Source organism: Somniosus microcephalus, chromosome 16 (genome assembly GCF_052327205.1).
Source record: "Somniosus microcephalus isolate GS21.2 chromosome 16, FLI_Smic_1.0, whole genome shotgun sequence".
Classification (NCBI taxonomy): domain Eukaryota; kingdom Metazoa; phylum Chordata; class Chondrichthyes; order Squaliformes; family Somniosidae; genus Somniosus; species Somniosus microcephalus.
Window position 1 is genome coordinate 46,985,985 of NC_141002.1, and position 12,251 is coordinate 46,998,235.

A 12,251-nucleotide genomic window follows, 5' to 3' on the forward strand; every position below is an offset into this window, starting at 1 on the left:
GAGTGGCAGCATCACTGCTTACGATAACGAAATAGAAGACTGGACCACATATGTGGAAAGCATTGAAGTGTACTGCAAGGCAAATGAGGTGGCTGCTGAAAAGAAATTTGATGGGCGCGAGAACGTACGGCCTATTGTGAAATTTAATTACCCCAGCTAAACCAATGGAGAAAAGTTTTGAAGAGATTGTCAATATCTCACAGGAACATTTAAACCCTACACCGCTGCTGATAGCAGAAAGATTCAAGTTCCATAAACGAAACCAGCACAAAGACGAGAGTAATGCTGACTATCTTACGGAACTACACAAGTTATCGAAACACTGCCAGTTCGGAGCAGGACTGGCAGATACCTTAAGGGATAAGTTTGTCTGCGGGCTCCAGAGTGAAGGAACCCAGAAACGATTACTTTCGGAAAAGGACCTTACACTAGAAAAGGCTTTCAGCGTTGCAGTATCCTATGAAGCAGCAGCACGGGGAGCTGCGGAAATACAACAGAAACCGCAAGAATATAGCACCAATGAAATGGCATATGGAGCAGAAAAGTGCTATCGCTGCGGCAGAACAACCCATGACCAGAAGGACTGCTGGTTTAAGGACAAAGTATGCAGGCAATGTGGAAAACTGGGACACATAGCACGAGTCTGCAGGTCGGGAAAGAAAACCAACACTAAAAGAACTACGAAGGAAAAGTACAAGAAAGTACAAAAGATGACGAACAGTAGTTCAGAAGACCAGAAGAGTGATAATGACTCCGGGAGCAGGAGACTAAGTTGTCTAAAGTTACACAGCGTGATCGCAAAGGAAGATCACCGAACCATTTGGGTCACCCTCATGATAGCAGGGTCCCAAGTAAAGATGGAATTGGACACAGGATCAGCCCTAACAGTCATGAATCGACAAGACTACGAGCAGCTATTCTCACACATTCCCTTGAAGGATACGTCCATTGTCTTGAAGACATATACGGGGCAAAAAGTCTACCCCAGAGGAAAAATAAGGGTGCCCCTTAAATACAACGGCAAGGAAACACAGGAACTGTATCTATATATACTACAAGATGGAGGACCACCATTATTGGGACGTGAATGGATCCGAAAAATACAATTGGATTGGCATTCCATTCAGGCGCTAACGGTGGCTGACAAAAAGGATGACGACGTCGCACCTGGACGACTATCAAATTCTAACTGACGCGAAAGAGGTGTTCCAGCTAGGACTTGGGACTCTAAAAGGCGTAACGGCAACGATAAAAATTGAAGATAACGCAAATCCAAAATTTTTTAAGGCCAGGCCGGTACCGTATGCAATCCGCCCAGCCGTCGAAGCAGAGCTGGAGAGTCTGGAGCGTTCGGGTGTGCTGTCCAAGGTGGACTGGAGCGAGTGGGGCACACCCATCGTTCCTGTAATGAAGAAACCATTGAGCAGCACGCCTGGGGAACCGAAGAAGGTTCGCATCTGTGGGGACTTCAAGGTAACACTGAACCCAGTCCTTCACACAGTACAATATCCACTTCCGCGGGTAGAAGATATTTTCGCCTCACTATCTGGAGGGAAACGCTTTACGAAGATTGATCTGACCCAAGCGTATCTACAAATGGAGGTAGATGAATTATCTAGAAAATACCTCATGATAAACACTCACAAAGGTCTTTACCAGTACAACCGACTGGTATTCGGGGTAGCATCAGCTCCGGCTATTTGGCAGAGGGCGATGGAACAAGTCCTGCGAGGGATCTCGGGGACCCAGTGTTATTTGGACGACATCCTGGTTATGGGCGGAAATGACAGTGAACACCTTGCCAACCTGGAGCAGGTGCTCACTAGATTACAAGAATATGGGCTACGAGCCAACCGCCCCAAATGTGAGTTTTTCAGGAAACAAATCTCGTATTGTGGCCACATGATTGATGAAGAGGGGTTACATAAGTCCCCAGACAAGATTGAGGCAGTAGTCAAGGCTCCAGCACCGGAAAATGTGTCGCAACTGAGGTCGTTCCTCGGGTTGGTGAACTACTACCATAAGCTCTTGCCAAATTTGTCTACAATTCTGCACCCGCTGAACGCCCTGCTGCAAACTGGAGTAGCATGGAAATGGAGTGATGAGTGTAAGCGTGCCTTTCAGAAATGTAAATGCCTAATCACTTCAAAAGAAGTATTGGCCCACTACAATCCATCACTACCGATTCGGTTGGCATGTGATGTATCTCCTTACGGCATTGGAGCGGTGCTGTCGCACAAATTCCTTGACGGTTCAGAGAGGCCAATAGCCTTTGCGTCACGCTCGTTAACCTCAGCCGAGCGTAACTATGCCCAGATTGACAGGGAGGCCCTCAGCCTGGTGTAGGGGGTGAAGAAGTTCAATCACTATCTGCACGGGCAGAAATTCACCTTACTGACTGATCACCAGCCTCTTGTCTCCATTTTTAACCCAAAGAAGGGCGTTCCGGTGATGACGGCGCAACGGCTGCAAAGATGGTCCCTTTTTCTAGGGGCACATCAATACGACAGAGTATAAGGGCATGGAAACGCTGATGGGCTGTCGCGCCTGCCGCTGCCTACGGTGGGGGAAGCACCTGCAGTGGACCCTGTTGAGATATTCCATTCAACCATAGTCGAATGTCTACCTGTTACAAACTCCAGTATAGAGAAGGAAACCCGAAATGATCCGACACTCTCTCGGGTCTATGATTTGGCGGTGAAGGGATGGCCAGCACATGGCAACTCACTGTTGCCAGCATTCTCGCCAATGAGAGAACAGCTGTCAGTGTGCTGGGGGACCTTGATGTGTGGATCCCGAGTGGTAATTCCACCCAAGTTGAAAGAGTGCTCAATGAGCTTCATGAGGGTCATCTGGGAGGGGTAAAAATGAAAAGCCTAGCCAGGGCGTTTGTGTGGTGGCCGGGAATCGATAAAGAAATCGAGGAAATGACCAAGAGATGCACAGGATGCCAGAAAGTCCAAAACGCTCCACCACAGGCCCCGCTACACCCATGGGAGTGGCCCTCATCTCCATGGCAACGGGTACACATTGATTTTGCTGGTCCATTTATGGACTCAATGTTTTTAATAGCCGTGGATGCGCACTCGAAATGGCCAGAGGTCATCAAAATGTCCTCCACCACCACGGAGAAAACTATTGCAGTCCTACGGACCATCTTCGCCAGGAATGGCTTGCCAGAACAGATTTGCTCTGACAACGGACCACAGTTTGTGTCCGAGGATTTCCGGAGGTTTTTGAGGAATAATGGGGTAAAGCATTACACATCCGCCCCATATCATCCAGCCACAAATGGATTGGCTGAGAGGTTTGTTCAAACCTTTAAAAAAGCAATAAAGGCGATGTATAACGACAACATACCACTGCAACACAAGGTGGATAATTTCTTGTTTGCTTACCGAAATGCGACACATGCAGTCACCAACCAAGCTCCAGCCATGATGTTCTTTAACCGCGGGTTAAGATGTCGCCTGGACTTGCTCAAACCAAACATAAGACGAGATGTTGAGAATAAGCAATTCCAGCACATCAATGAAAAGCCAACCAGGAGCTTCAAGATAGGGCAACCAGTCTTGGCCCGCGACTACCGAACAGAAAAATGGCAGCCAGGAACGATATGCACACGGCAAGGACCACTAATGTACACAGTGGACGTTGGAGAGAGCATCGTGAGACGCCATGCTGACCAGATTCTAGAGTCACAGGAACAAGCCAAACCCATACCACGAGCATGTGCACCTGGTGATGAACCCGACGTACAGGTCACATCTACCCCAGAAACAGTAGCATCGGAAGCTGATGAACCAACCGACGACAGGGGGCCAGAATCGCCTCCGCACCAAGAGCAAGACACTCGGGAAAGGCGCTATCCAGAAAGGATCAGGAAGCCTCCCCAAAGACTGAATATATAAATAGACTATTTTCAGCTAATGTTGCATGTTAAAAGTGTTAATTGTAATTAGTTTGATATTTAATTGTTAAATGAGTGTTGTGGTACTGTTAATCTAAAAGGGGAGGAATTGTAATGTATATACCTTTAAGGGAGTAACTACTTTTTACAGCTCATGTATACTGTAGTACCGGCAGTGACCACACCTGTATATAGCACTGAGTAGTAATCTGTACAGGCAGTTGCAGTGTGAGCCACGTTGAGTAAACACCTGTTGTACCGTTCTCCGCAGTCTATGTCTTATTATACACGGACACAACACTTATGGTGATGATGCTCTTAAAATGTTTATTTTTATTTTACTTCATAGCAATTTTTTTTTATGACTGAGTGCCTTAGTTGGCTACTTCAGAGATCATTAAGGGTCAGCTACGTACCGTGAGACTGGAGTAATGTATAGGCCAGACCGAGTAGCAGTGGCAGGTTCCTTATCCTGAAGGACACTAATGAACCAGTTAGATTCTTACAACAAAATAGCAGCTTTTTAAATCTCTCTTCCTAGTGCCAGCCCACAAATGACTAGATTTATTGAATTAAGTTTCATTGCTTGCCACGTATGATTTGGACTTCTAGGCCTAAAAATTGGATCGTGCAGTACCTGTTTTTCAGGCAAAAAATGGGCACTGAAGGGTCCAATATGGTGTGCGGCATGCGCACACTCATTCCAGGCGTGCAATGTTGCCAGGTATGTAATTATCGAAGCCGGCCTGCGTTAAACAGGAGTTATGGCCCATTGCCTATGTAAATCTGAGAGGCCAATGCCTATTTCAGGTACCTTTCCAATATTGGATCGTGACTGATTGTACTATGCGCTGTGCATGCTGTGGTAGGTTTTCTCAGGCAAACAGCAACCAAACCAACCGTCTCGAAAGGGACCATAATGTTTTAATTACCTGAATTACATTAAAACTGCACCTGAAATGAAAGAAAGAGATAGGGGTTAGCTGGTGGTGTGAAGGGAGAGCAAAGAAAAAAGTGGCTGATGAAAGCATCTGCAGTTTGTCATGCAGAGTGTGTAGGCTGAGATAGAAGTAAAAAGGGCAAGGTGTGAAGAAACCCTGCGCAGCGTCTCTTCCAACATTGTCAGTCGACATGGCCATAACTCTGCCCCTGCCTGTGATGGCCAGCATTGGTGGGGGGGGGGTAGGTATGCAGGCGGGCTCCTCTGCTGCCAACCTCCTGTCTGGAGTTCTGGGCGAGCTTCTCCGGCAAGCAATAAGAGATTGTTAATGACATCCTTGTGAGGTACTTAGTTTAATTGTCTTTTTTTGTCTATCAGCTTCTTTCATGTTTTATTTTATTCATGTTAGTTTTCTCTCCCTTAATTCTTTGGACATGACATCAGAAACTTCTTGCTGTTTATTCCACGCACAGTGATATTTGAGGGATTTTTGGCACATGATGAGTGATTAGTTTCAGCTAGACATTGGGCCAGAAATTAGGATCGGGAGTTTGCTGCGCGTGCAAGCCCCCGATGTGTACTCACCCGGCGCGCCGACATCTGAAGCCTGGGCCTGCTTGGAATTCCTGTCACTGGCCCGGTTCAGATGTCGGCGCGATGTGCTTGCCTGATCCAGCGGTGTAGTTAGTGCGATGTGCCGGCTGGGATCAGGTGAGCACTGTGCAGCCAATCAGGGGAGGGGAAACTTCATTCATGAGTTTGACAGTAAGAACTGTCAAACTCATGAAAAGTACGGGCACCCAAAAGACTAGTTTAACTTTAAATAAAATTTTAAAAAACATCCCAATAATTAAATAAACTATAAATAACTTTAAAAAACTATTTTAAACAATTAATAAAATTTTTGAAAAAAATAATTTTTTAATAAATCGGGTCTAAAAATAAACTTACCTTACTGTAAAGTCCTTAAAAACAATGAAGCTGTGGAAAAAATGTAATAATTTTAAATAATAGACCACTTACCTTCAAGAATCCAGTCCTTACGCCTCCTTTTTATATGTGTAAAAAGTTCAGGCCCTTGCACACGGGCAAACCTGTCAAAAAGAAGGAAGTTCAACGCGTGCGCGCAGAGTCCTGTGCGCACGCGTTGGACCTCTGAAACCCTTGGAGGAAATGCCGGTTTCCCGCGCATGCGCTGTGCATGCTGAAATCCGGCACTTCCAACGGGCCCACGCGTGAGTTCACTGTCTGTACTCACGTGTTGGGACCGGAATTACTGGCCCATTAAAGAGGAAGGTTGACATTTTGCAAAAGGGAGGGTGAAGCAACACTACCACTCTTGCTCTCCTCCTAACGCTCAACTACTGAAATGCATTGTTGGAGATCACCCACCTCTCTCTCAAGTCAATTTTAAGGACACATAAGTAGGGAGAGAAAAATGATGTTATTCCTGAAGATTATTTTTTTTCTTTGTTTACATCCTTGTTCCTGTAAGTTGGTGTGTTACACTGTACAAGTTATGTTTATACTCCTTGTTAACTTTTCTGCAAGTTTGCCTAGAAAAATATGATTATGTTTTTAGGAACTCCAGCCCAGAAAAAACAACAGATAATGAGAAGCAGTCCATGGATGAGGAGAAGAAAGAAGAAAAAATTGAGCTCAAGACAATCACTGCAGATGGAGACATGCCTCCTTCTACAAAGGTTTGTTTAAGGGCCTCACATATTTGATTGTTGAAAGCACCATATTCAGTTTTTTATCTGGTCCTTTCCTGCAGCAGATGACCTTCCACACATCTGACTATGCCACTCTTGAGCTGGGCACCAGAAGTGTACAAGTGTGACCTGGGTGATTCACTACATAGTTTCTGCCTTCATTTAGGCAAAATTCATGATCTACAAACATTACCTTCCACTACATGCATAACAGTTTAAGGATAGGTGAGCACTTGAAACACCATAGCATACAAGGCTACGGACCAAGTGCTGGAAAATGGGATTAGAATAGACAGGGCTTGATGGCTGGCGCGGACGCGATGGCCCGAAGGGCCTCTTTCTGTGCTGTATAACTATGACTCTGATTGTTCTTTTTAAGAATATTCAGACTTGAAATTTAAATGAAGTAATTAAACTGTGTGATTCTATCTGAGGCTAATGCTCACTTTTATGTCAGAACGGAATTAGGTCTACTGCTTGTGTGGAGGATAAACACCAACACAGACTGGTTGGGCTGAGCGGCCTGTTTCTGTGTTGTGATTTCTACGTAAATCTAAGTAGTTTCACCTCTACATCGCTTAATTATATACCTGGATGGTCTTGGGTGTTATGGGCAACACACAATTCTGACTGTTTAGCTACACCTGATTTCAGGGTTATAATTTAAACTGATGTTATTTAAATCTCAGTTTCATTGAACTCACCTTCCTTTTTCTAAAATGTTAGTGTTAACCTCTCTGTAAAAGGAGTGGAACTGGATGATTGTGCAAGTTTTGCAAAGTCCCACTAAATACAGATCTGTGCAAAACAGTACAGTTGCTATCGTGAAGATTTTCTGATTGTTTACATCAACAGTAAGTTATGCTGGATTTCTGCCCAGAATGCACTTGACATACATTTCTATTCAGGAGGGACTTATGGACAGGAAGGTCTCATCAAGAAAGTCATCCAGGAATATAATAAGCAATGTAGGGGTGCAATTCCTCCAGTGTGCTACTTTTAGTGCACTTGTTAATACATTGGCATTAAATTTCTGTATGCACTATTTTAATGAAGTTGTTAATACATTTGACACAAAATTGAATACTAGCCTCTGTATTAGCCCATTTAGAAAATACAAGAGCTTCATTTAAATAGTATAATAAAATTTAAGTGCCTGTTAACCAACGCACATTCAATTTCTTGTAATTCATGCCAGCAATGTGACATAGTTAAGGTTGCGATATGAAGTCAGCTATTAAACTGAAAAGGATAAGCTATCAAGTTCCAATCTTCTAAAGCTCATAATGATGTTAAAGTGCCATGTTGTAATCCATAGTGTTTGTGCTTCATGTAAATGCAATTGCAGCCACATTGAGAATACAAAGTATGTAAAATAGTGTGACATGGAGTACGGACTATGATGTGTCATGTATACTTTGCATCCCTACTTCAAATAAGGTGGTGATGGCAGGCCTAGCTTGACTGACCTTGGAGGCAGCTCCTCTGGGTGTTGCTCTGTGTGTGTATGCACTGTAACCTCCTGCCATGCAGTGCTCTCTCTCTCCTGTATGAGCAATGTCCCGGATGCGAAGGAGGATCACCCTCCAATGTTTCACTTGCATCTGAGAACTTGAGGCATATGGTGCATCACTAGTTTCTTCTCCATAAGCAAACAAGTTATGTGCAACAACAACTTGCGTTTATATAGCAGCTTTAATATAGAAAAACATCCCATGGTGTTTGTATGAGTGAAGAAAACACATGTTTTGCAAGCTTAGCAATGCGATCACTAATTAAACCACTGACTTATTATTTGGAATGTAGCTTGTACCAGCATACAGTTTAGGATTGCTCGAGAGGATGGTAAAATGAAATTAAGCATGTGCATGTAATTGTTGGTGGACTTTAGTTTCCTACACAGGATAACACATTTCTGGATAAGAACATATAAACATAAGAAAGGTCAGGACTAGGAGAAGGGCATTTCACCCATCAAAGCTCATTCCTGGTAGTAATATTTCAGTGATGTGTCATTAAGTTGCTCCCCCCACTCCAACAGTTTCCTTTCAAATCATTGATCATTTGTGATACTTTTTCAAAGGTACATGAATACTGAATAGTATTTTATTTCCAAAATTCATCAGTAACCCCTTTTCATGTGTCACAGGTTGGGTTGGACGACTACCAGGTTGAGGAGAATGAGGAGAAGAATCCTTACCCTACCAATGAATTCCCAGGTAACACTTTTGGGATTTTAGAGTAATTCAGAATTCTGTCTTTTTTTTGTCCTGTTAATTCAAAATTTTAAAAAATCCAACAAAAGAGTGTGCTTCCCTGCTCAATTCACACGTGCTTGTAATTGTACAGAAGAAGTAGGATGTACATAATGAGGGAAAAAAGTTCAGTAGCTTTGTCAAGTGCATTCTTCATTAAAAAAGAGTTCTGCCATATGAATTTGCCTATTGCCCTTTTATCGAGGGAGTCGCCCTGCACTCTTTCCAATGACGAGCAATTACTCTGGGTCAGAAGTCAAGTAAAGGAAATACTCAAGTTGAGAGAGCAGGCAGATAATCTATTTCTGGGTATCTGGAAAGAAGTGCACAAGAAGCACCTAAGTTGATTTGCCCTCTAGGGTTTAGTTAACCTAAGGCAACTTGCTTTTTGTGAGCAGGAGAGAAATCTGAAAGGGGGTGCGGGGGGCTGGGGAGGGGATGGGATGGTGAATAGAATTATAGAAGATAGGAGCAGGAATAGGCCATTCGGCCCCTCGAGCCTGTTCCGCCATTTAATGAGATCATGGTTGCTCATCCAAATTCAGTACCCTGTCCCTGCTTTCTCCCTATATCCCTTTAGCCTTAAGAAATATATCTAACTCCTTCTTGAATATATTTAATGAATTGGCCTCAACTGCCTTCTGTGGTAGAGAATTCCACAGGTTCACCACTCTGGGTGAAGAAATTCCTCCTCATCTCAGTCCTAAATGGCTTATCCCTTATCCTTAGACTGTGACCCCTGGTTCTGGACTCCCCCGCTATCGGGAACATCCTTCCTGCATCTAGTCTGTCTAGTCCTGTTAGAATTTTATAAATTTCAATGAGATCCCCTCTCATTCTTCTAAACTCTAGCAAATACAAGCCAATCGACCCAATCTCTCTTCATATGTCATTCCTGCCATCCCAGGTATCAGTCTGGTGAATCTTCGCTGCACTCACTCCCATGGCAAGAACATCCTTCCTCAGATAAGGCGACCAAAACTGCACACAATACTCAAGGTGTGGTCTCACCAAGGCCCTGTACAACTGCAGCAAGACATCCTTGCTCCTGTACTCGAATCCTCTCGCTATGAACGCCAACATACCATTTGCCGCCTTAACCGCCTGCTGCACCTGCATGCTTACCTTCAGCGACAGGTGCATAAGGACACCCAGGTCTCATTGCACTTCCCCTTTTCCCAATCTATTGCCGTTCAGATAGTAATCTGCCTTCCTGTTTTTGCCACCAAAGTGGATAACCTTGCATTTATCCACATTGGGCAGATGCATGGCAAATGCAGTATAATCACCCAACCTGTCCAAATCATACTGGAGTTTCCCTGCATCCTCTTCACAGCACACACGCCCACCAAGCTTTGGGTCGTTGCATCTTGCATACAGCTTAGTTTTAGTTTGACTAAAGGAGGTTCATATCCATGAATATACTTCTGAACTAAATCAGCTTGGCCTCCTGATCAAGAAACATGACATACGTATTGTGTGAAATATGGGGGATATAGGAGACCAGCAAATCCAAATAAAAAATCTATTCTCACAAAACCATTTTTTTTTTTTTAATTTACTGCAGTGAAGGGCTAGAATTATTGTCCTCCGGGAAATAACAGTGATAGTGAGAGTGCATGTAATGCATCTAGTTAATTGTTGACTACCATGTCTCTTCTGAAGGGCATTCTGAAGGGGGAGGGTGAACAGGCAGAGGTTGTGGTTCACATTGGGACCAACGACATAGGTAGGAAAAGGGATGAGGTCCTGCAACAAGAATTTAGGGAGCTAGGTAGCAGATTAAAGAGCAGGACCTCAAAGGTTGTAATCTCTGGATTACTCCCGGTGCCATGTGCTAGTGAGTATAGGAATAGGAGGATAGAGCAGATGAATGCGTGGCTAAAGAGTTGGTGTAGGAGGGAGGGCTTTAGTTTCCTGGATCACTGGGCCTGCTTCTGGGAAAGGTGGGACTTGTACAAGTCGGACGGGTTGCACCTGAACCAGAGCGGGATAAATATCCTTGCGGGGAGGTTTGCTAGCACTGTTCGGGGGGGTTTAAACTAAAATGGCAGGGGTTTGGGAACCTGAGCAGGGAGACAGAGGAAAGGAAAACAGGGATAAAAGCAAAAGATAGGAAGGAGAAAAACAAAAGTGGCAGTCAGAGAAATCAATGGTTTAAATCAAACGTGGCCACAGTAAATAATAATTCTAATAGGTCTAAGAGCGTTAAAAAAACAAGCCTGCAGGCTTTGTGTCTTAATGCGAGGAGCATTTGTAATAAGGTGGATGAATTGGCTGTGCAAATAGAGGTAAACGAATACGATATGGTTGGGATTACAGAAACGTGGCTCAAGGATGGCCAAGACTGGGAACTCAACATCCAGGGGTATTCGATATTCAGGAAAGATAGGCAAAAAGGAAAGGGAGGTGGGGTAGCATTACTGGTTAAAGAAGGAATTAATACAATTGTAATGAAGGCTATTAGCTCTGATGATGTGGAATCTGTATGGGTAGAATTGAGAAATACTAAGGGGAAAAAAACATTAGTGGGAGTGGTATATAGACCTCCAAACAGTAAGGTGGAGGTTGGGGATGGCATTAAAAGGGAAATTAAAGAAGCGTGCAATAAAGGCACAGCAGTCATCATGGGTGACTTTAACCTACATATAGATTGGGCCAACCAAATTAGTAACAATACTGTGGCGGAGGAATTCCTGGAGTGTTTACGGGATGGTTTCCTGCACCAATATGTCGAGGAACCAACCAGAGATCAGGCCATCTTAGACTGGGTATTATGCAATGAGAAAGGATTAATTAGCAATCTTGTTGTACGAGGCCCCTTGGGTCGGAGCGATCATAATATGATCGAATTCTTCATTAAGATGGAGAATGAAGTAGTTGACTCAGACTAGGGTCCTCAATTTAAATAAGGGAAACTACGATGGTCTGAGGAGCGAGTTGGGTAGGATTGAGTGGGGAATGGCGCTCAAAGGGTTGACGGTGGATAGGCAATGGCAACCATTCAAAGACCGAATGGATGAGCTACAGAATTTGTTCATCCCAGTTTGGCGTAAAAATAAAACAAAAAAGGTGACTCAACCGTGGCTAACAAGGGAAATTAGGGATAGCATAAGATCCAAGGAGAGGACATATAAATTGGCTAGAAAAAGCAATAATCCTGAGGATTGGGAGCAGTTTAGGAGTCAACAAAGGAGGACAAAGGGATTAATTAAGAAAGGGAAAATAGAATATGAGAGTAAGCTAGCAGGGAACATAAAAACTGACTGTAAAACCTTTTATAGATATGTGAAGAGAAAAAGATTAGTGAAGTCAAGCGTAGGTTCCTTACAGTCAGAATCAGGGGAATTTATAATGGGAAACAAGGAAATGGCAGACCAACTAAATGCATACTTTGGTTCTGCCTTCACAAAGGAGGACACAAATAACCT

General features: G+C 43.8%; 1 protein-coding gene across 1 annotated transcript in view; it reads left to right on the forward strand.

Annotated features, from left to right (window-relative positions):
• LOC147106123 (voltage-dependent L-type calcium channel subunit alpha-1C-like) overlaps nt 1–12,251 on the forward strand; it is a 531,473-nt gene that overhangs the window by 279,738 nt on the left and 239,484 nt on the right. Inside the window, exons 14-15 of the mRNA XM_086008919.1 lie at nt 6,433–6,553; nt 8,715–8,784. Of these exons, the coding sequence (XP_085865045.1) occupies nt 6,433–6,553; nt 8,715–8,784 (191 nt within the window). The remainder of the gene's footprint in view (nt 1–6,432; nt 6,554–8,714; nt 8,785–12,251) is intronic.